This window comes from Oreochromis aureus, linkage group 1 (assembly GCF_013358895.1).
Source record: "Oreochromis aureus strain Israel breed Guangdong linkage group 1, ZZ_aureus, whole genome shotgun sequence".
Lineage (NCBI taxonomy): Eukaryota > Metazoa > Chordata > Actinopteri > Cichliformes > Cichlidae > Oreochromis > Oreochromis aureus.
Window position 1 is genome coordinate 29,329,344 of NC_052942.1, and position 24,425 is coordinate 29,353,768.

The window sequence follows — 24,425 nt, forward strand, 5'->3', positions numbered from 1 at the left end:
AAGCCTCATGGAGGTATATTGTCGCCCTGTTTTGTCTTCCACATACTTCCGGATTCAACAGCACCAACAAGCCAATGAGCTCACAACACTGACCTCAGCGTCCCGCCCTCACCTTTGCAAACCAGCCAATAGACGACGCCCCCGGGGCTCTGCTCGAGCAGAGGCCTAGCCATACAGGTAACTCGGTGAAAAAAATAGTAAGGCGAGGAAGAAAAAAAACTCCGGGGCTTGTTATGGAGTTCGTGTGAAGGAAACACGGATTTCCACCCTTCTTTACCAGTTAAACCAGTATCTCTGGATAGAACACACTCAAGTACTGCAACAGGTAGAGTCTCTGACCGCAAAGTCTTCCGTGGCTCCTCTGAAAATAATCTCCCCCTATTTTTCTTTCTCTCTCCGTTTATCTCAATTGAGTTTCCAGCTCTTTTGTTCGCTCTTCTTATCACTTGGAAAAGGTGAACCCTCGTGTTATTTTTTTTATTTTAATCTTTGCTTTAATTGTAGTTTTTACCCTTGTGGTCCCTGATGGCTTCGCACAGTGATACTCTGGTGGTGTTCTTTGGGGCAACAGCTGGTGAAAATGGGGGTAAACTGGGTTCGGATGAGAGGGAAATAATTCTCTTGGTGTGGCAAATTGTGGATCTACATGAGAAAAAGGTACGGACCTTTCTGACCCCCTTCGTTCGTTGTACGGTTTCTTATGTATTCAGAGTGTTTGTGGCATAGTGTCTACCTGTAGAGTCTGACATTTAAATCAACATGGTGTGCTCTCTGAAACCGTGTGGAGCCCGCTTGTCTTGTTATGCTAGCTAACGCTACATCTGCCCGTCGTTAGCGCACCTTTTTAACAGGTGTGCGACCAAATTTGGAAAAAAAAAAAAAAAAAAAAAGCAGACGAAAATGGGGGACAAACACACCTTTTTGGTTTAATATGTCAGCTTCTGGATGTAAACGACGCTTTATTGACAATTGAGTTCTTTTTTTTTTGCGACTGCATTGCCAATTCTGTTTTGTTTGTTTTTAAACAATTCATTTCCTGTATGTGGGGGATCTTTAATTTGCTATAGGTTAGCATATTTTTTGTCATCAAGCTGTATTCCTACGCCATGAAACGCTAAATCCTTTCACAGGTCGGGAAGCTTCATAAATGTTTTGTCAAGCCGGACACTTTGGAGCTGACTGACCAGTGTAAAGAGGAGACTGGGCTGACTGTGGACGACATCGTCAAAGCTGAGCCACTGGACAAAGTTCTGCAACAGGTTAGTCTCACTGGTCTTTTCAGGTGCACTGGGAAACTTGACGTGATGCATACGGGTATGAAAACCACAGCAGCTGCTCATTTTGTGGGAAACCCAGAAGCTTATTAAACCCACAAAACTTTCTTCTGGCAGGTTTTTGCCTAGAGCGTGATGCGATATGACAAGTCTGACTGGGTATTAAGCTGTAAGCTAGAGTAAGGAGTGTCAAATTTCCCACATGATCTTTTTGTTTTTTAAAAGTGGTCTTCCACCTGGTTGAGATGTGTCATTGGTTTAGCCCTGACAGTGAAACTCTGCTGACGGCTTGCAGGAGCTCAAGAGCAATGATGGGGCAGAGCCTCAGGCGTCTGGAGATAAGGAGGAGGAGTCGCAGGTCTAGTCTTGCCCTGGCCTGATGTATGCTGCAGACATCTGGAAAGCAGAGTGTTTACCTGGGACCGCACCTCTGTTTTAGGCAGCAGCACAGACAGGAGGGTGGAAGCTTTCAGGTTGTGGGCTTCATCTTTAGCACCTGGTTACAACACTTGTTTATGACCAAGATGTAATTTTTCCTCCCTTGGTCCCCACTGTCTGGAGGTATGTGTTGGCATAAGTGCTTATGTTGCCAAACATGTTTTTTCAAACCACCCTTGAAAGGAGTGTGTATTTACACTGCACGCAGTATTCCTGCCCCTCCAGTAGTTTATACTTTAAAAACCTCTCATTATCACGGCAAAGCAATATGTTGGTGTTAATGTTTGTGCTGTTGTGGTCTGATTGCAGGTCTGTTTGGGTTTTAGCATTCTTGTTTTTATTGCTTCTTTAATTCCTTCTGAATTTTGGAAGCAGTGACGCTCCTGGGATTATTATACCCAGCGTGTAAACATTCCACAGTTTTCCCTTACATGCTGATGTACATTCAGGTCGCCCAAGACCTCAGCTTCAGCTACTCTATCTTAGATTGTGTGCTGAACCTTCAAATATTAACCCAAGCAATCAGTTTGGTCTTTTCATACCTTTGTCTCACTGGTTGCTTCCTCTCTCTCTGCTCGTCACTCAGAGATAAGTGTTACCCTTGTTGATAGGGGGAAGAGAAGAAAACGGACATTTTTCCAGATATGCAGTCTAGAAGCTGTTGGCTCACGTTTAAAATTTAGAAGTGATGTCCTACTCCAACTTATAAGAATAGGGGGAAACGAGCAGTTGCCTTTTGCTTTCTTTTCTTTTTTTTTAAAAGTGGTGGGCTTATGGTATTGACCTGTGTGGTCAGAGCACCCAAGGACATGTGCTGCATTTCTTTTTTGAACGATTGATTAAGGTATAGAAGCCTGGAGAGATTAGCAGGACTGTTTAAAACTTTGCTCCCATACATTTTGGTGCAATCTGCAAAACACTGTCAAAATTTCTATTTCTATCTGTGTGGTAATTTTCCTACGCAGAACAAACTGACATGTTTTGCATGATGCTTTACCCTTGCATACCAAATGCAGCACAGTAAAAAAAACACAGGATATACCGTAAATCGTTCTATTTCAAGGTGTTGAATAGATGTAAGCATACGTAGGCATTTTTCAACCCTGTGTTTGCAGCTCAGCAAAATTATTTTAACCTCTATGTGGTTGGTGAGCTTTCAGTTTCCAGCAGTGCAGGTGCACTGGATATAGAAACTTGTCACACTTGTCTTTTTTTTCCCTTCTTTTTTTTTTAATTTTTTTATACCAAACAAATGTACCAGGCTGCTGTCAGAACAGGTTTTGTGAAACACGATAGTCCAAAAATATGTTAATGTCACTGTAGCTGTAACACTTTTTACAGTATAGTTTGCATATCACACCTGCAGGCCACTCATGTTTTTCAGAATAAATTTGTGTTTAGCTGTAACAAAGCTATTTCTGACTGTACGGGTGTGGGTTTGTTTAGTTTGCGACACAACCTGTAGTGTGTTTATGAAAAATGTCATGTGATGTCAGACTGTATCTACATTACTGTGAAGCTGAAATATCACATTCGTATGCAGTCACGGCATGTAGAAATGTTTCAACTGTTTCAGAAATTTATCCAGTAATCCAAGTTAATAACATTTAGTTCTCACTTACAAAGGCAGCCAAGTTGTGACATGCTTCTTATGATGAATCGCACGAAAGACTCTCGCACACAACTAGGATTTGAATATTTCAGCAAAAAGCCTTGTAAAGATGACAGATTTGTACTAACACAAATAGTTATGCCAATCCATCATCACAGCTCTGTTTCTTCTGCTGGGTGTGTCTAAATCAAACATGCCGTTAATTAGTATGTGAAAGGAAGATATTAACAGACTGTTTATTACAACAACTGTAGAAGGAAGATATTGAATATATTTGGATCCACTGCAGATCCTACAGTGAGTTTTCAGTCTTCACAGTGCAAGAATGAATAGAATTTATGCTTCTTGTTATCTTATGCGCCCTCATGGCGTGCACTGATTTGGGAAGCCTGGTTCTAAACCCTTGATATTTATGATTGTGACCGTATTTGAACAAGACGATATAAAGCTAAGTTCAGCCAATACAAGCAAACTTGATTAGCAAGGCATTAAATGTTGCAAATATAGTTACTATATTTGTATGAAGTAACAGATTTTTATTAAAATATTAACATTTCAGCCACCTTAACAAGAGGCAAACTTCTATGACGGGCTTTACCGCACAGAAAGCCTACTTGACATCTTAACTAAAGCAAAAATTGCATTAAAATGTTCCAAAAGGCAACACCACACAAACAGAGTCAAGAAGTTTTGTGACTCGATTTAGCTGAGGTGAGGCCGGTCACTGATAGCATTCACCTTTCAGACCAAGTGGTCATGCTGTTAATAATTAATGTTTTAACCATTTTACAAATTAAACAGGCGAGGTATATAAAAATTCAATTGAAATAGAAAACTGGCTGTAAAGTTTAAAATCAAATGTTTAAAGTTGGCCTTTATCTGTTTATTTATTCATTTCTTTAAAGTGTTATTTCAGTTTTTGTATTTTATGTGTAATATGACAAAGTCTAAGCTGACAGGGGGAAGAAAATAAAACAAAATGATGCAGCACAAATAGAAAAGCACAATGTGTTTCCAACTGCTGCACCTGTAAAAAAACAACAAAAGGAGAAAAAAGAAACGTATAGCACCTAGAACACAAAATATGGAAAGTTGGGCATTTTAACAGAAGTTAAAGGCACTGATTTGCCTTCAGGGCAAGCCTTAAGTGGCCATTTAGGGGAATTATACAAATTCGCATGACGCTACTGCCTTGGTTTCATTTTCCAGCCAGCTGCTGAAAAAACTGAAATTGTAGCTGGTAGTAGAGCTCATGGTAGGGTGATCACTTGTGAAGGGGGGGGGGCAAACTAGCTTTATAGTAACACATAAATTCTGATTACTGTTGTAAAACATTTCCCCCGTGATTTTTGGCCTGTAGGTGCAAACAGTGTGAAGACCATGTCACATGTTCGGTGGTGTAAGCGTGTTGAAAGTTTCCCAAAGATATTGCTCGGACACTCCCAGCCGCTCTTATCAGAGGTTGTTTCAGTCACCACCACCTTACCTCACCTCTACATACAAACAGTCCAGCTACAGTAGAGCGCAAACTCTGATAGGACTATGTTCAAAGGTCACTTCCTCCCACTTATCCATGAAAAGAGCTTTCAGAGGAGAGTGAGACGCAAAGTTGCACCATTAATGTGCAAAATGATTATAGTTAACTAAAAGTAAACTTAAAAACTATTTGTGAAAAAACATTTTAGCTGACTAAGATTAAAAAAAGTTGTTCAAAGCCCCAGAAGGTCCTTGAAGGTCATTCATTGAGACTTTGTATGTTCAGAAGACTGACTCACTAAAAGCTAACTCTAAAATTAAAAACTAAATTAAAACCAAGCATTTAACTGAGCAAATAAAAACTCAAGAGAAATGAGCAAAGCCACTCTGGAAACTGAAACTGAGCTAAAATTAAAAACAAAAAGCCAAAACAAAATAAAAATGAAAGCAATTAGAAATCACAAAACTATAACGTGTGCAACAAATATTTTTGGTTCATTTAGACCAAGATAAATCTTAAGATTATAAAGGGGCATCACCAAACAGCAACTGTGATACGGGTGATCACATCAGGATGGTAATGAACAGCCATTTTTGACAGGTGTGCTAGTGAGGAATAATGATCACTGAATTAACAGCACTGTTAATTCAGAACTGGAGCGTGCTGCAGGCAGATTAAACACCAACAGTCCTGAGAAGAAAAGGACTTTAGCTAAATATTAAAAATAAAACCAGATTAATATAGAAGCACTGGCCCTTTTTCAGTGGTCACTTTATGAGCTTGGCTCTTTTCTGTGCTATCGGTGTTTGATTAATTTTCTGTTCTTTGTGTTTGCTCTTTTTAAACGTGGATTTTGACACTGTGGAGAAAGAGAGGGTGTGTCTCTACATCCTCTACAGCTTTTCTCTCAGTAATCCGGCTTTAGACAAAAGCAAAGGTGGAGCTGCAAGAATGGCTGTGAGCAAATATTAGTGCTGTTATCGCTGTACACATGGAATAGAAACTCATTTTAAGTCCAGTCATATTGCACTAAGTTGATCTCTATAACTTTTTGTCTTTTTCTTTTTTTTAAAAATAAATATAAACTGAGCGACTCACACACGCCTGAAGTGAAAAGTAACTTGCAAAAATGATGCTTTGCATCTTTGGGGGAATTCAGCGGTCGTGGATTTAAGTTGCAGAACTGTCTTTTCCTTTCGCATTTGCAGCTTATTGTGAGTGTAATGATTAATGCATTGACTGAAGAGGGTTTTCATCTTGATGGACAATGAATAGTAGAGTTAGTTTTCATGTGGTTTGCATATCACCTGTAAACCACTATCTTTAAAGCAAGTCTGTGGGAATGGTTACGAAAATTGTTTGTTTTTTTGCTAATTAGGTTGTGTATTTGTGTCATCCATAGCTGAGCATGTGGTTTCTCCTTTAGCCTGTTTTTAATTTAATGTTGCAATGACTCGTTTATTAAAAACTCTTACATGTTTCTGTCCATCCATCCTAAAACCCCTTTAATCTAACCCTGAAGCATTTCTTTCCTTGTTAGTCGATGCTGCCAAATAGCCCCCATATTTCTCTTTGACTTTTAAGGAGCAGGTCCCAACATGCACTTCTAATACTCTTGACTGTCTAAAGGTTTGTCGTACAAAGCCAGTGGCCACCAGAAACTAGTCGGTCACTGAGATCCAGGTGGTCTAACTGGTATGGTTCAGAGATGATTTTGAGTGTTCTGGGTTTTCTTGACTGAGAAGATAAGAAATGACTTGTTTATTTGTTAATGCTATTCTCCATTATGTGTTCTGTTTTGCTTATGGTGATATTATCTGGAGCTATAGGTCCCTGGAAATTGGTTGGAGTCGGTTTCAAGTTTGGGCATGAGTTAAAGCAGAGGGTCCTGAGAAAACTTGACATTACCTTGACATTGTACCGATTTTGCAAGATTTGAGAAAGTTGCAAAGCCACAAACTGCTTTCAGAGAGGAGCCAAGCACTGCCTCTTTTTTCAGCTCTGACCTTTATTTTTCCTCTAATTCACCAGCCAGCCTCAAGTCCCCAGTATATTCTAAATACAGTATAAAAGTAAATGGATTCCCTCCTGTATTAAAACAAGATAAAGATTATCTTAAATCTTGGTCAGAAAGGAAAAATTAGTAAGGAAGAGGTTTATTTTTCTTTCCAAATTATTTTCCACAAGTATCATAACTTTAAGAAGCCTAATGCTACCTACAGCAGCTTGCTATAAATCAAATGCTGTGTCAACAATAAGTGAACTCCCAGCTTTATGAAGCAGCATGAAATGGTGGGAAGCCAAAGAAAGTTTGTGAAACATTTAAATGTTTATCTCATAATATGGTGGCCAAAACGGTATGAAAACGTGATGGAAAATTATGGTTGATTGCAACTATTTTGCAAGTGATTTGTTTTTCTGTACAAGAGGTGTCCTTTATTGGCAGTTAACTGCTGCCAATACAGGTTGACAAAATACAAGGAAGGGGGCTCAGTAAATGTTGTAGTTACAAATAAGCACGGCTATGTGGGAGGTGATGGTATTTGGGACTGGGTGGCGAGGCCATCAGAGTTTATGCAAAGTGGAGACCAGCAGGTTTGACTTGTATGGGTTGGGATTTTAACTCGTCTGTACAAAGAGAAAACTGTGGTGCTGGTGATCAGTGGTGTAATCATTCCTCCCTTTTGCCTGCTCCCTCCCTCACTGGGCAAACACTGAAACCTGTTAGACGAGCGTCGCTCGTAATGAGAAAGAGACAAATGTCAAACACAACACCACCTTCACTTTTCTGTCTTTAGATCTCAAGTACACTAACCGATTCTCATTTGTACATGGTAGGCGACACAACCTGAATGATTTTAAGTCCCACTTTATTTTGGATTACTTCCCATTAGCTTTTCTTCTCTCTCGCTCTTTAAAAGATACTTTTAGACAATTTAAATATGGTGTCATTTCAATCACAGTTCTGCTTTTTTTTTTGTGAAGGATAAAAATACTCCAGTCAGTCTTAAAGTGGCCTTTCTCCTTCCTCTCTCTGTATCTATGCAGTTCCAGCAGTCAGTGTCATCAGAAGTAAAATGCCTTGGCAGGACCACGTACACACTTTGTGTGGACAGTCCCCTTGTCATTCGTCAGGCCCTCCACCCAGAAGCTTCCAAAAAGGTGATTATTTCCCTCCATTGCTCCATAAACTGGAGACACATAGAGAGTAAAATATAAAAATATAGGATTTTAGAAATATTTCCAGTAGCTTCTTTTTTTTTTAAATATTTGAAACAAGTCTTATGAATCATGACTCAATAATAGAAAATACTGGCTTTGTAGAATCAATGTTTCATATATGTTTGTTTTATTTATATATATTGTTGCTCTACCCATATTTCTACAACAATAAACAAACTAGATTTTTCCCTTTGATCAGTTCAGTTCAGTTCTATTATAGTTTGTAATAAATTGGTATGCACTGATTTCATATTACTAATTAATTATAGTCTTTTGACTTACATTTACCTACTATTCAGTAGCATAGTGTGATGCTTGTTTATTAGCATCCTGCTGTATCCAGTTTCCATATCAGATTTCCAAACTGTCATTTTGCTGCACCAAGTAACTTTCTTTTTGTTTGTTCCTATCCAGAATCTGGTCCTACCTGAATGTTTCTTTTCATTTGTGGATGTGAGAAAGGAGTTTCACAAATGCTGCCCAAATGCTGGCCCTGCGCAGAAGCTCACACTCACCTCAATGTTGGAATGTATCCTTTGCTAGCCTGTACACTGAAGTGGGACATTTTATAATCCTTGACAATCATGACAAACTGAGTCGTAATGACAGAGTGTTTATACTTTTCTGAAATACTCTAAGTTTAGCAAATAAAAGGTCGTAAAATATAAACCTGTAGTCAGAATAAAAACTAGGATGTGGCCTTAACTCTGTGTGCAGATGTTGGTCTCCCTGCTGTGTCAGAGGAGTCGATAGGGGTGAGGGAGGTGAGGAACATGGTGCAGCTGACGCTCTGCATACTGGCTGAGCCCCACAGTAAGTAATGACAAGCCTTCTATCTCAAGTAACCTCACACTGAACAAGATCCTTAATACCTAGTAGCTGACACTAAATTAGGCACAGAAAGAAGACAAACTGACCCATAGGAAGAGCCGTGCCCTGTTATCAAGGAGACTACTCTGTGTTAACACACTCTGACAACCTTTGATATAATCAGCACTGTCTTTGCATTAGCCCACAACAGGAAGAATATGGAAACTGGAAGCCCTCATGTTTATACAACAAACATTTAACCATGTTAATGTACATAGTGGAATTTTGTCATTTAATTTCTAACACTGAAAGTACACGCTAGCTAAATAGTCAAAGGAGAATGCTGCAGTTAAGGTTTTAACATCCTTTTTTTCTTCACATGGTTACTGATTTTACGTGAACATACAGGTTCATAGTCATACGATCACATGTTCAAAAAATACAAATAGCCATACTGACTGAAGAAAAATAACTTTAAATGCAGAAATAATCACGTCATCTGAGCTAAAGATGTTATGACGAATGAGCCTCTGTTCTTGTCTTTGAATTATCTCAACTACTAAACATACACCACACATGGGGAAGAAAGTAAAAGAGTGACTGTGATAGTTGGTTAATGATTGAACCGTGCCTTGATTATATTATTTCTATTTAAGGAACAAGTACTACTATTGTTTTTTTTTTTTATTGTAACCCACTGTCAAAATGCGTGTTACAAAGTAGCACTTGTTTGTCAAAAGTTTTGTACATACAAGTAAAGTAAGGCAACAGGTAACAATGAAAACATGTCAAACTTTAAAATGTACCAGAGCACTCTGACTCTATCACTGTAATCACAGCCAAGTGTGTTTTGGGGTATTACAAGTTTGTATTGTGCTCCTCTCTACATGAGAGGGAGCATTGGACGTGCGTAAGCCAAAAACACATCCCATAATATGATGTTGTTTTGGTTTTGCTTTTTTTAGATCACAAATTCTCCTGTGTTGAAACAGTGAACTACAAGTTTGACTCAGGCACATGGTATGTATCGACCTTCATCACAAATATTATCTCAGTCCATCTCTGTGTAGGTTCTTGCCACACCTGTTAGGCAGCAGTGCTGTTTAGACTGACAACCCCCCTCGACCATATTCAGGTTTTAGACCTCTCCGGCTCTTAGCATTGATTACAGCAACAAGGAAACCACAAGTGTGTTATTAAAGCTGTCCAACTTTGCCATCAAGTGCTTACCAGGATATCTTATAGCAGAGCACCAAATCCTGCTGTTCTCAGAAAGCCAAAAGCCTCTCACCTCCACAACCTTCTGACATTTAATCATGGGAGTGTGTTACTGTGTTTAGCACTTACTCTGAGTGGCCTCTTGTCTAGTCGATCTGTTCAAACTCAACAAGAATCACGATTTTTCTGTTGGTTTTCCCTAAATCACAGTCATTTCCAGCAAGGCTTTGAATATTCTGGACTCATTATTTTATATATATATAAATAAATAATTATTATTAGTTTCATTTATTTATTTATTTTTAAAATTTTCTCCACATGGTGTTTGGTGCAGCAGTAAGACTGAGCCGGTGGACAGTGAGACTGTGATCAGAGCACGAGGGCTTCCATGGCAGTCCTCAGACCAAGACATTGCTCGCTTCTTTAAAGGCCTCAACATCGCCAAGTACGTTGGATTTTGTGCTCATCTCCCCAAATGTCTTTTGAGCTTTTAACATGTTAGTCACAGAATTTGTCAACGTTTGCAGTTGGGGGAACTTCATTCTGTTACTCTTTCCTTTGAAGTACTTTTCAGATTATGAAATACTTTTAAAGCCTAATGGAAACCTGACCTTGTTGAAACAATTGCTGTGTCCAAGTACAGCCTAATCTTTACTAATCATCTTTTTAACATCCACTGCTACTCTGTTAAAGTGATTTCTAGAAATATTTCTGTTATTATACTTTTTCCATCTGAGAGTCTGACATGCCTTCACAATGTACTGGCAGCAGATAATCTGTTCACACAGAGCAGAAAGACTGGAGGCATAACAGATGTTATGTTAACTGCCAGATTACATAATGCTAGTTTTGCTGAATTAATGACTTAGTCAGGCTTTGTTAGAGTTTTTGATGGCGATGACATGAAAAAACAGTCACGGTGGTAGAAATTGAAGATGGAGAAGATTTTGTTTAAGGACCCAGCAGATATAGGTGATTGTCCTTTGCATTCATTTGTCGGTGCCCTTGTGTTTCAGGGGTGGTGTGGCGCTGTGTCTTAATGCTCAGGGCAGGAGGAACGGCGAGGCCTTAGTTCGCTTCATCAACTCTGAACACCGAGACCTGGCGTTGGAGCGCCACAAACACCACATGGGCAGCCGCTACATTGAGGTGAGGTTCTCTCAGTTCAATTGTGGCTCCATGGTGTAGTTTTTTGGGGGGGGAATTTTTAAAAAATCTGCTTAGAGTCCTCTTTTGATGTCATTAAGAAGTCGAGCTGAATGAGAGATTTAATCAAATTAATACCATCAGTTTTATGAAGGAGTTTTGTGACGTGATTTTGCTTCTTTCCTTGCTTAAAAGTTGGGTGTATGACGTGCCTGTTTGATTTTTGCCTGAAATCGTAGTCACATATTGATATTAAGTTTTCATCTCGTGTTTTTCAGGTCTACAAGGCCACAGGAGAGGAATTCCTCAAGATTGCTGGAGGTCAGATTTCAGATTTTTTTTTTTTTTTTTTTTCTTTCTTTCTCTCCTCTCACCTGACCATGATTACATGGTCATACTGAAAGACTTTCTTAGTGTGAGGTAGCATTTTGTTTCATGGCTTTCCAGCACTTTTTTTTAAAAGGGGGAAAAAAAACACACACATCCCCTCTCACATCTGTAAAAGTGCACCACTTTGCTCTCTTAAAAGAAGGGATCTCCTCTGTGCTCTAACTCTCTCCTGTTACCTGTGTGTTTGCCTCATCCCGTTGGCTCCCTTATCTCAGACTAATGAAAGGCGCTTTGTGAGGTGCATCCCCCACAGCCCCCATCCCTTGCTAATCTCCCCTTCCCTAGGCCAACCCCTCTGAGGCCACTTGGAAAGAAATTTTATTCTGGGCTAACAGCAGTTCACCTGTTCTGTTCAGTTTAGCCTCCGGCTCCATTCCCCCTGAGGGAAAGAGGGCTGTCGCCCAGTCAAAGGACCAACTCGGTGCTAACACAAAGGGGGTGTGAAGAGACAAAGGCATGGCCTGGGGCCTGAGAGGAAGCCAGTAGTAACACAAGGGTAGAGATAGCAGTCAAAAAAAGCACAGTCGCTTGCAGCAAAGAACTTACACTGGCTGCTTGTTAGACCCTGGACTTTACTCAGTGGGTTAAGAATCAATATATATCGATAGCACACTGAACTTTAAGCAAACAGTGGAGAAGCAGACACAATGCATGATAAATGAAAGCAGTAAACATGTAAACAGATGTGTAGATTAAATTGTTTCATTGTTTTGGACGTGAAACTTGAAATTGAAAGATCTAACATTTTTCCATCCTCTGCAAAAAAATACCTTTAGGCTGTCGATCTGAGTTTACTGAGTAAAGGTAGAAGAAACAGAGTCAATAAAGCCATTGAACCAAAAATTATATTAACCTGATCACATATCATATAAAATTAATATCTGGAGATGAGTTATTTAAATTCTTGATCTAATTAGTTGTGAAGTTTCTTTTTTCCCCTATGTACTTTTGTACTTTCTGCATTTGTTACTGCGCAATTTTATAAATCTTATTGTTATAATGTAATGCATTATGCAATTAAACATACATTATGCATTATGCCAGAAGGAATTATTTGCAAATTTTATAATTGACTTAGTGGTGGAACAAGACCATTTGTGTCTGTAAACCTTCTCTTTAAAGGCTGATACAAGTAAATGTTGCCTCTTTTTGCTGTTTTTGTCTCACACCCAAACTGATCTTGCCCTGAAGCAAACTAAATGAGGAACACAATTTACAGAAACTGTAAACCAAAGAGAAAAATTAAACTTGGTTAAGTTAAATGATGGTCAAAAGTGTCCGGCTGGGCAGCTTCCTTAACAATTAACTTTATTTAATAAGAGCTATGTAATTGTAACCTCATCTGTTTATCTTGAATGATCTTTTATTAACCAGTATCACAATTTCAGGCAGCTTTTGCATTAGATTTAAATTCTCGACATTAAATAGGTGACCATAAAATTTAAGACACACATTCATATCCCACTTAAAATAAAATGTGACAGCTTAAGTTTCTTTAGAAGTCACTTTACAAATTATACATTACACATTAAATGGCTACAAAATACAGGCATTTCTAGCATTTATTTCAGCTTCATTTCTTTTAGCCAAGCTTGCCCCAAAGGTTTACATGTCAAACCCTGATTCCATACTAATTTATTGTGCAATAAACTGTGCAGTCTGCCTTTCAGCACAGCACTGATCTGTGCTTTGTCTGTACACCACACATGCAGAAACGAACTGCATGCTGCAATACTTGTGTACCGCAGCTTGTATTTTTGTTTATAGTTTAGAATTTAATGGATTGTGGGAAATGATACATTTCATTTTATCTGGAAATATTAAATCTTTATAATTTGTGGGTGATAACATAAAATACCTTGATTTTTCAGATATTTAATCTTGTAGACTAGCTGACATAATGGCATCTATAGGTCACATAGGCTACGTTCACACTGCAGGCGAAAGCGCATCAAATCCGATTTTTTTTTTTTTTTACCCTATGCGACCCATATCCGATCTTGGTATGACAGTGTGAACGGCACAAATCCGATATTTTCAAATCCGATCTGGGTCACTTTCGTATGTGGTACTGAATCCGATACATATCCGATGTTTTAGAAAGCGACTGCTGTTTGAACGGTCATGTCGCATTAAATCCGTCTTTTACGTCACTGACACAAGACAGACGCCAATTATCAGCGCCGGAGAAGCGCCCGAGAAGACATTGCGAACGCTTCCTGGCCATCCAGTGTAGATGTCAGTGAAACTGTTGGGAAGACAACGTTGGAGAAACGTGAACATTTTATTTGCACTGTATAATCTGCAGATTCTGACAGAAATCTGCAACTATCCTTTGAAGCACCGCTCCTCTCTAAAACAGCAATAAGGATAATTATTAGGTTATTTACATTATTATGTAAATAACAAAAAACTTAAAGCAAAAATTGGGAAACGTAAAGTCCGAAGTCTTTATATTAAGGGCCACCAGTCAAACAATATTGTTTGCTCTGGGTCTAAACAGAGCGCGTTGTGTGTGACGTCTTCTTTTGCGCATGCGGGCCGCGTTGAGCGTTCACACTAGAACGCGTTTGCTGTCGCATTTTATTTGTAGTGTGAACAAGCAGACAAAAAAATCGGATTTGATCAAAAAATCGGAATTGAGCATTAAGACCTGCAGTGTGAACGTAGCCTTAGTTAGTTGATCCACCACTTTGTTTTAGGCTGAGCTGAAATATGATGGCTTGCAATTCATGCTTCATGATTGTTAAATCCTACAGTTTTCAGCTTTTCTTTGGGTCACTGGAATTGAATGATTGTCCTGACAGCAATTCAAAACATTCATGAAACATATTGCCCTATACTACCAGAGGAATCACAGTCACACTTCCTGTGGCTTGGTTGCATTGTTACATAACTGAGTCAAAAGTCTGATTTATGACTCAACTTTGTGTTCCTAACTTGTGGACTGATAAACTATGACAAATGCAAATACTCCATATAACAAGATTTACTTTCAGGTTGGCGGTTAAAAGTAACTTAGTCAGCAGAGAGTGAATAGGACTTTTTGAGAATTAAAAAGTGACTTTCGGAGGTCCTGTGCTGCAGCGAGCTTTATCCTTTCTGTCCTCTGTGACTCTAGGTACATCTAATGAGGTGGCCCAGTTCCTGTCAAAGGAGAATCAAGTGATTATCCGTATGCGGGGATTACCATTCACTGCCACACCACAGGAAGTGTTGGCCTTCCTTGGTCCTGAGAGCCCAGTTACAGATGGCACCGAGGGTCTCCTGTTTGTCAAGTACCCGGATGGGCGACCCACTGGTGATGCCTTTGTGCTCTTTTCCTGTGAAGAGTATGCCCAGAATGCGCTGAAGAAACACAAACAGATCCTTGGGAAGCGTTATATCGAGCTGTTTCGGAGCACTGCAGCAGAGGTGCAACAGGTACATTCTTCCAGTTGTGTGGCCTGAAAGTTTTTCTAGCTGTAGTTTTTGATGTAACAGAAAGACAACATTTAGCTATTTGTGCTTAGATACTCGTTTTAATGCAAGAAAAACAACATGTGCTATTCAAAAAAAAAAAAAAAGAAAGTTTCCCCTCGCAAGATACTTATTAGATGGGTTTATGTTGTGTAATACACTTTCAATTGATTCTTTAGTCCTCTCAGAATAGCGTAAGAAAGTCCTTTTTGTGCAAGTGTGAGAGAAAGTGATGACAGTCACCATGGCCTGAGGTCCACAGCAGCTGTTTCCTCGGGTTTCCAAATAAAAAGTGTTATGGCAACATAGAGAAGTGAGAAAACATAGTATCCAGAGTGCGAGGTATTAATAAATCAGGCAATACTGGAGTTTGTGCAATACTATAGATGACAAAATCATTTGTGCAATGTGTGTGTATTTTTTTTTTTTTTAGTCACCATGACAAACTGTTACTGTTTATGTATTTGTTGTACATTTTTTATGCATCTTCTTTTTGCATATGCAGTCAAGATTCATTTATTCATTTATTTATTTATTTTGTATGTGTCTGTGTTTTCCAGGTTCTGAACCGCTACATGTCCACACCTCTGATCTCCACACTGCCCCCTTCGCCAATCGTGCCTGTCCCGGTCCTCACAACACCTCCGTTCCTTCCAGCAGCGAGCAGCACTCGTGACTGCGTACGCCTCCGTGGTCTGCCCTACACTGCTGGCATTGAAGATATCCTGGAGTTCATGGGAGAGCACACTGTTGACATCAAACCCCACGGAGTCCACATGGTCCTCAACCAACAGGTCAGCCTATTGGAAAGTCATGGGCCCAGGCATACTTGTAATATTAAAGCTCCATATCGTAATACTATCTTAAAAAGAATACCCACACAGCATTTTCACTTACATCTTCATCGCAAATCTCTAAAAATTTGAAAAAGTTTTGTAAGTCTGTTGGGAAAAATGTTGCTCCACAGATTTGCTTACACTTCACACAAACACACATTCATTCAGTCATTTGTTAATTGGATTTCTACCTCTGTCTGTGCAGGGACGGCCCTCTGGTGACGCCTTCATCCAGATGAAGTCACCTGACAAGGCATTTATGGTAGCCCAAAAGTGCCATAAAAAGACAATGAAGGACCGGTACGTGGAGGTCTTCCAGTGCTCCACAGAGGAAATGAGCATTGTCCTGATGGGAGGAACTCTGAACCGCAGCGGCCTCTCCCCACCACCCTGCAAGCTTCCCTGTAAGTCAAAAACGCCAAGGTGCACATAAGCAAGAATTGCAGTAACAGCTGATTGACTGTAATAATATCTGAAAACCGTGCAACCATGTTGGAAATTCTGCTTAATCTTTGCTGGTTTCAGCACTTCTCCACCAGATTAAAACATACCAACACTGAATAGAAAGGCCAGTCTTGTACAAGGATTAAAGTCTCCCTAAGAATGAGCTGTAGATGAAGTTCATCATCTTTAAGTCACACTTTATCAACATCTTAGCTTCATCTGTACTTTGTGTTTAGTGGTGAGCATGTTAAATAGTGGTTAGTGAAAAGGTGCCTGTATTTGTGTTCAATCAGGCTCTTGACCTCTGTAAACAAAACAAAGCCATAGGTCATATTCAAATGAAAGGTGAGGCCAGTGTGCAAGCACCTTAAATCTGCATTCTTTTTAATGGGCAGCATAGGCGGAGTGCTCAGATTGCAAAAAGGTGCCCGGTTGTATAGAAGTCTATAGATAAACAGAGCTCATTTCCTTTGCTGCACACTTTCCTGATTCCTTTATAGACCGTGTTGCTAGTTTCAGGTCATAAACCACAAGGTTCATTTTGCAAATTATAGTCATTATTAGTCATAAATGAGGACATTCAATCACAGGTCATTCATGCGGAGTCTTTGACAGTGTTGGGTGTAGTTCGTTCGTTCCAGAGTAACTCTTCACTGTAATCATGTTACATTTTTCAGTACGGCACTGCACTAAATTCAACAATCACAACACTCACATTATAATTACAGTTATGCTGTTACTTGTATTACAAAGGTTCTTAAGTTATCTGGAGACAAGCTTATATGCAACAACAACAGTTCTTTGCAAGCATCTGCACAGACAACACCAGAACCCAGTGCTTTACAACACTGCATCTGACACTTTGCATTGTGTTTGGTAATGTAAGTATGGATGTAGCTCCTTGGCTTTGGAAACTCATTCCACAAAGCTCTCTACACACTACACTTCTGCTGGCCACATGAAGATTGGAGGTAGCGACTGACACTGCAGAAAGTTGATGACCTCTGCTCACTATGAGCCTCAGCATCCGCTGACCCCAGTCTTTGATTTTACGTGGCCTACCGCTTCAGGGCTCAGTTGCTGTCGTTCCCAGTCACTTCCACTTTAACAGTTGACTTTGGAATATTTAGCAGTGTTGAAATTTCCCAACTGGACTTCCCATCACAGTACCATGCTGGAATTCAATGATATAATGTAGCTGCTACTAGAGGTTAATTTAAGAGGAAGATGGCAACATATTTTTACTTCTTTTTTTAAATATCAAATGTTGACACTTTGTGTTAAATTTACTAAGTACCTACTTGATAAAGGTAGTTTTGCTTTTTCACCTATATCCTAACTAGAGTTAAGAATTGGGGTAATCTCTTTTTGAATATTATTTTACTCAAACTGACCCCCAAAATGCAAAATCTGCCAGAAGGTCAGCAGTGCTGGTACCATGTTGCCTGGCTAACACTGGAACTGCCCACAGCTTCGCACACGTAGTGGCTGTTTGTCTGTAAATAGATCTGTGCCGTCATTTGTGTGTGTTTACACTGCACCATGAAGAACACTGCGAGCTACGTAAATAAATTCGGATGGGTCTTTAGGGGGCTTTCAAGTCGTTTTTTCTGGCCTAGGTCTTATTGTTATAGTTTTGGGTTATAATCAGTGCATCCCTACATGTTTGACTACCTTAAAGGTGCAGTATGTGAAATGCTCTACTCAAAAACGCCATTGTTGTTTCCTTTTTGCGTGTAGCAGCTGCTGTACATTTGTTTCTTAGTCTGATTTATTTTACCTTTCAGAGCCGTTTGAACGCTGACATCTAACACAATTTTGCAGTCCTAAGTTTGTCAACCGTAGGAATGTGTTGTGACATGTTTATGACAGCTTCTGCAATTTATCCAGAGACAGTCTTGCAGCACACTCAGTTGATTCATATACTTCACAGCACTTTACTTGTGGCAGGACTGTACACGCACTCTACACATGCATACCTCTGTCTCTTTCTGTAGGTCTGTCTCCCCCCACTGCCTATGCTGCATTCCCCACTCCACCTGCCATTCTCTCTGAAGCTGCCCTCTACCAGCCTCCCCTGCTTGCTGCTCCCAGACCTCCTCAGACCACCGCACACAGCCCTGCTCACACTCTGGCATACTACCCCCCTCAGCCACATCTCTATATGAACATGAACATGAACTACACTGCTTATTACCCCAGGTAAGTACATTGTGATCTAAAGCACATGTCGAATGAGACAAACTGATAAAGGTCAAAGGTTAAACTGCAGCATCACAGGCTGGCAGAAGAATACAACTGTGAGGTGGCAGTTTTAGTATTCATCATAACTTTGCTTTTCCACTTATTCCCATTTGCTCTCCAGCCCTCCAGTGTCTCCCTCCACAGTTGGCTACTTTGCAGCTCCACCCGCAGTGGCAGCAGCAGTTGCAGCTCAGCCCCACCACGCTGCAGCTGCCGCCTCTCCTGTACTACCCCAGCCTGGTGCCCTGGTCAGGATGCAGGGTCTGCCCTACAATACTGGAGTCAAGGACATCCTCAGCTTTTTCCAGGGATACCAGGTCAGTACATGGAACTGTGAAATGAAGGCATGTTTTAATTCACAGGAAATGTGGAGCCAGATACTTGAAAAGCTTTTTGTCTTGTGTTTGGATGTATCAGATGTATATATGAATTTTAGCTGTAGCCAAGCTTTTAAGATAACGCCTTTAATAGTGACAGGATAATTGTTCTCAGTCTCTTGCAATGATTTGGTAGTTACTCTTCCCACAGTGGGGGAGTGCCACATGAAAGTTTCTAACTGTTGAACCACTCGGCACATTTACTTCAGTGTTTTTTGTTGCAAAATTACACTATAGTACTACTCAATTAAAGGGACATGTGTGCACTTGTGCTCTTCCCCCTCCTGTTTGCTTCCCGTGTCTAATGCCGCCAGTCCAAGTTAGGTGGAGTCCCCTGAAGCAGGTATGAACACTGATAGGTGTGGCATCAGACATTTCCCAAGATGGGGAGGGAGAGGGGTGGGTCTGAGGTGTCATAGGGTGGTTGTTGTTGCTGCTGTTGTCGTTGGGGCAAAGATCTGCGGTCTGCTTTTGGTCTTCATGGTTCATGTGTTTTATAAATTTGTGTGTATATAAAACTGTGCAAATATCAGGTTCAGAAAAATAAAAACTTGTTTTGATTTGCACGCTCAAGATTGTCGGAAGTAACAGAGAAAGTGTGTGTGTGTGTGTGTGTGTGTGTGTGTGTGTGTGTGTGTGTGTGTGTGTGTGTGTGTGTGTGTGTGTGTGTGTGTGTGTGTGTGTGTGTGTGTGTGTGTGTGTGTGTGTGTGTGTGTGTGTGTGTGTGTGTGTGTGTGTGTGTGTGTGTGTGTGTGTGTGTGTGTGTGTGTGTGTGTGTGTGTGTGTGTGTGTGTCAAACACTGACTGTTGGCTGAACTATTGCAATCGTATCCCTGTTGGAGTGTGTTTTTTTTCTGGCTGCAATAGCAACTCTCACACTGGTCCTGGGTGAGAAAACCATTCCCATACCAACACTGGTATCCTTTACCACACACTCCCCTCACTAAACACTCTGTAGTTAAAATGACACCTGCTCAGGCATTGGTGTGTGTGTGGATGTGTGATGTGTGTGTGCTTTGTTTTTCCTCCTTCAAATAACATGTAACATTTTTCCCAAAACTGTGTACTGCCATGTGTGAAGCATTGTGGAGGGCTCCCACCCTGACTGTGTGTCCGTCATTATGCTGTATCTGTAGTACGCCCCTGACGAGTACAGCGTGGTTCAGATGAGCGAACAGGCCAGGAGTCTGATTCAGCCCAAAGAATGGCTCTGTCTTTAGGGACTCGCCCCAAGGTAAGAAGAGCCTCCGGACTAGAGAAGCTGAGTGGAGGGAGAGTGCATGTCCTAAACTTGACTAACATCTTTATGTTTCGGCCGTCGCACGACATCAGATACAAATCGCTACTAGCTTTAAAATCGCCAGCAAGTACTGAAGTGGTGCTTTGAAGGTCATAATTTCTACCAGTGTAGTTTTATTTAAATTTTGAAGTGACATTTCACTGACAATATTTGGATACATGCTTCATTTAATATAGTCATTTAAATAATGAAGTTTTATTCTTCAAATCACCAATTTGGTATTCATCTGGCTCAACAGAATCATAACTTTAATATAGCTTGAATAAATTTAAAAGTTGCTTCTCCAGACTGTTGTTCTTCTTGTGGCAACGGAGCATTTTTATATTAATAAATGTCATCCATGTAACAATTAGACAGGACTCTGAATCTAGCATCAAAGATTAAAGCTGCCTCATAGCTGAAGTCCCTCCTGCTGCTGAGCATCAGATGGTATCATATGAAGCATTATCAGGTTATAATATAATATAATATAATATAAAAAGAAAGTATAGTAGTCAAATTGTCAGGAAGGCAGGTGATCTATTTAAAAAATGTATTTTTATACATACTAATGGGTTGTGGAACAGTATCCAGAAGATTTTGTATCTTCTGCACGCTGTGATTTTTCACAGCAGATACAGCGAAATGTCCTGTACAGCAGCCACAATCTGGAGGGGTTTTTTGTTTTTATTTTATTTATTTTTTTAACAAACCAACCTGAGCTAAATCCTTAAATCAGGTTTCGTGTTTGATTAATAGCCTGCGGACTTTTAAGTGCCTGCTTTGCCTCGCCTGTTCTGCAGCGATGGTGAGAGTTTAACAACCTTTAACAACATTTAACAACCCACTGAGCTTCTCACTGGTGAAAAACTGGGTGTCATTTTACATCTTGTTTTGCAAGTATTTAGTCGTTGTTAATTTCCACAAAACTGCAGTCAAGTAAAAATGTCAATTACAAACCATTTCCAAGACAATATTTAGACTTTGAATCACTGATGTATAAATTGCAGTAGAAGCTGATCATGATTCAGCACTGTTAAAGTGATCCGGCCGGTTTCATGATGTCAATCATTACTTTTGGCTGTATTCACAAAAGAAAATGTTATGACTGTCTCCCTTTGTAATGCTGTGACATGTGATTGATAAAAGGCTTCATGGATTGGTGCTGCTGTCACTGCTGTTGTGATCAGTGGATTGATACATACCTGCATGCCTGAAGGAATGAAAGTTTTTTTTGTTGCATTGAGCTGATTTTGGTGCAGGATCCGAATGCATGCAAACTAACCAATGATTGTATTGCGTCTAAACCTGCCTTGTGGGTTTCAGGTCTCTGAGAACAGCATGTGCTCTGCTTCTCTCTTCAAGCTTTTTGTTGCTTTCTGACTGGACCGGTTTGATGAGATGGTCTTTTCCCAGTGCATTATTCCTCCTCTGCTTTGTGGGCTCCCCCTGGTGTTTTCATGCTCCAGGTACATTAAAAATAGACTTACTGACTTTATCAATTTTTTTCCCCTTCTGCAGCTTCAGCCAGACGCCGTTCTCATCTTGTATAACTTCAGTGGCCAATGCAGCGGCGAGGCCTTGATCACCTTCCCCAGTGAGGAGATCGCCAGGCGGGCTGTAGCCGAGCGCTCCAACCACCCCTTCTATGGGCAGCAGGTCCACTTGGCCTTCTGTAACTGACCACTAGCCCTCCATCTCCTTCCACCTCGCTCACTTTAGCATCCCACCGAAGAGCACTCTCCTGTAAACACCTCGTCAACCTCCAGTTATTCCAATACTCTGTCAAACAGCTATTGCTCCTCTCACTTTTCCACGATCTGCTATTCACACCTGACACTACTGGTCCTGGCACTCCTGAAGCTGCTGTTGGAATTTGAGCATCTACTGATGCTCAGATTTTCAGGTTCATGTCACTTTGTGGATGTCATGTATAGCATTTCTTTGTATTTGCACCAACTGTAATAGCTGGTTGTAGAGAAGAGAGAGCAAGGAGTGTGGACAGATCATATCAGTGTCTCTACAAACCTAAATGTGGATGATTATTTAAATGCACACTGCATGTGTTCCCCATAAAACTGTACAGATGTTCATCCTGGAATGCTTGAGGCTGTAAAAAAAACAAAATACAAAATCAACCAACTTCTACACACAATCATTTTTGTATATTTCTAAATTTTCACTTTGCAGCAGTGTGGGATTTCCTGTGTGTTCACTCTGTGCAAGCACAGCTGTGTGCATGCATAGGCTTTTGTTTATTATCTGGTGGCCTGCAGCAGTGTATTTGTAACACTGAAAAGAGAAAAAAAAGCCATAAAGTGTGACTTAGACTACTGAAAGAGAGTATAACTGTACACTTGTACTTGTAAACTGTCATGAATTCATTTGACATAACTTTGAGCTTCAGGGACTACTAGTTTATACACAGCTGTGCAAAAGGAGCAACTAATGCACAACTTGTGTTTTCTATAAAAACCATTTATGTACAACATACTATCATCCTATTTAGACTTTTTCCAAGCACTACAGATTTCTTTTTGCTTCAGTCAGAGACTTGAAGAACTGAGTGTCTTTAACAGAGTAGCACGAGAAATTAATTCTATTTTTATTAATGTCATTTCTTTACAAAAACTAAGATTTTGTTATCAAATGTAAAAGAACATGTGTTTCCTAAAGTTGTTTATAATTAGCTACTGTATGTCTTTTGTTCTTGTCTCCAGAATATTTATGTCTGTCTGTAGCATGCTTTAATTCCTACCAGAGTACTGTGTAAAGCTGCATGAGTTTTTCCTGTGGCAGGCCCTCTGACAGCTCACTTAGTTTTTCACCTTTACTGCGCCTACATCACCCAGAGTGCAATACTGGCCCAAAAGAGGCTAGGTCAACCTCTGGTGGCAGAGGAGATATTTCTTTTTGTAGCAAGTTTGAGACTTGCCTGAATTTAGATCTATGTATAGACTGTAAACAATAAAAAGTGTTGACGATGATCTGTGTTAGTTGTTCTTATTTAGAGACAAATGCAAAATACTGATTTCTAGCAACTTCTACACCTGGTGTTTGTTTTGGGGGGGTTTTTCTCAAAATGCTGATACGTATTTCAACCTCTCAACATCTTTTAGGCTACTATCAACCCACCTAGAGGCGTTTAGATTCTCACTTAAAGTAAGAGGCCATCTTGTTAGGTCCACTTGTTTACCTGCCTATAAATGTAAATATCTAATTAGCCAATCAAATGCTACCAACTCACTCCAATTGTGCACATAGATATGCTCAACATGACCTTCTGTGTTGGTGTCATAAAGCTCCACAATCCTAATCCCCATATTTCAATCAAATGGAGCATCTTTGTGATAGTGGAACATCACAAAGCTGGTTGAAGATTCCCATCGTGGATGTGTAGCCGACAGCACCTTGTTGAATTGATGGCACAGAAAAGTAAGGCAGCTCTGAAAGCAAAACAGGGTCCATCCTAATAAGGGCAAGTTCTACCTGATAAAGTGCCCAGTGAGTGTATTTCAGGGGCAGTGTTGCCTTACTGTAAAAAGGTTGTGGGATCGAATTTAGTCTGTGGCCTTACTGTGTGCAGTTTGCATGTTCTCCCCATGTCTAAGTGGGTTCCTCCCACAGTCCAAAAATAGGTGTGAATGTGGGCATGAATCTCAGCCTTACCTCTGTGATAGACTGGCAACCTGTCAAGGCTATAGATAACTAGATAAGCAGAAGAAAATTGAATGGATCTTCTATTCTTTGAAAATGTGCCATTTAAACAAAGTAAAACAAGCCCAACCCTACCCTTAAGACTAGATGGGTTGATTACCTGTTACAGCTGAAGCGGTTAAAAGAATGTCTGTAAATAAGCAACAAAGTCCTGTTGGATTGTAGAGCAACCCAAGCGTGGACCTCCCAGAGATTCTCAAAAAAAACCCACAGGTAACCTGTTGGATCTAGCTAGACCTATTCCAAATTAAGAGCAGATTAAAAAAACTAATTCTAGATGTAAGCTCTGCCGCCAGCTGCAGCACGTTCTTGAAGTTCCAGTAGATGGCGCCAAAGAACGGTTTAAATTTTTCACGTAGGTCTGGGAACCGAAATTCAGAGGTTCAAAAGTGTCAGAGCAAAAGGAAACGCGTACGTAGACGGACACATAACCACAACTGAAATGAGTTTCCTCCTTCAGTTTAATTTCGGGACATCTTTGG

At 40.2% G+C, this 24,425-nt stretch overlaps 1 protein-coding gene across 3 annotated transcripts; it reads left to right on the forward strand.

Annotated features, from left to right (window-relative positions):
* Positions 1–131: 131 nt before the first annotated feature.
* Positions 132–23,213, forward strand: esrp2 (epithelial splicing regulatory protein 2). 3 transcript variants are annotated; one of them, XM_031732778.2, is made up of 17 exons: positions 135–325; positions 505–657; positions 1,131–1,259; positions 7,850–7,963; positions 8,438–8,552; positions 8,741–8,836; positions 9,799–9,853; positions 10,386–10,496; positions 11,068–11,200; positions 11,476–11,518; positions 14,709–15,010; positions 15,607–15,840; positions 16,088–16,286; positions 18,324–18,528; positions 18,692–18,887; positions 20,084–20,181; positions 21,748–21,883. In XM_031732778.2, exons 2-16 carry the CDS (start codon positions 526–528, stop codon positions 20,165–20,167), a joined length of 2,148 nt encoding a protein of 715 aa, XP_031588638.1. In that variant the 5' UTR covers positions 135–325; positions 505–525; the 3' UTR covers positions 20,168–20,181; positions 21,748–21,883. The 3 variants fall into 3 exon arrangements, with proteins under 3 accessions (XP_031588637.1, XP_031588640.1, XP_031588638.1); XM_031732777.2 differs by lacking the exon at positions 20,084–20,181 and having other exon boundaries at positions 132–325; positions 10,389–10,496; positions 21,748–23,213; XM_031732780.2 differs by lacking the exon at positions 20,084–20,181 and having other exon boundaries at positions 134–325; positions 21,748–23,213.
* The last annotated feature ends 1,212 nt before the right edge of the window (positions 23,214–24,425 follow it).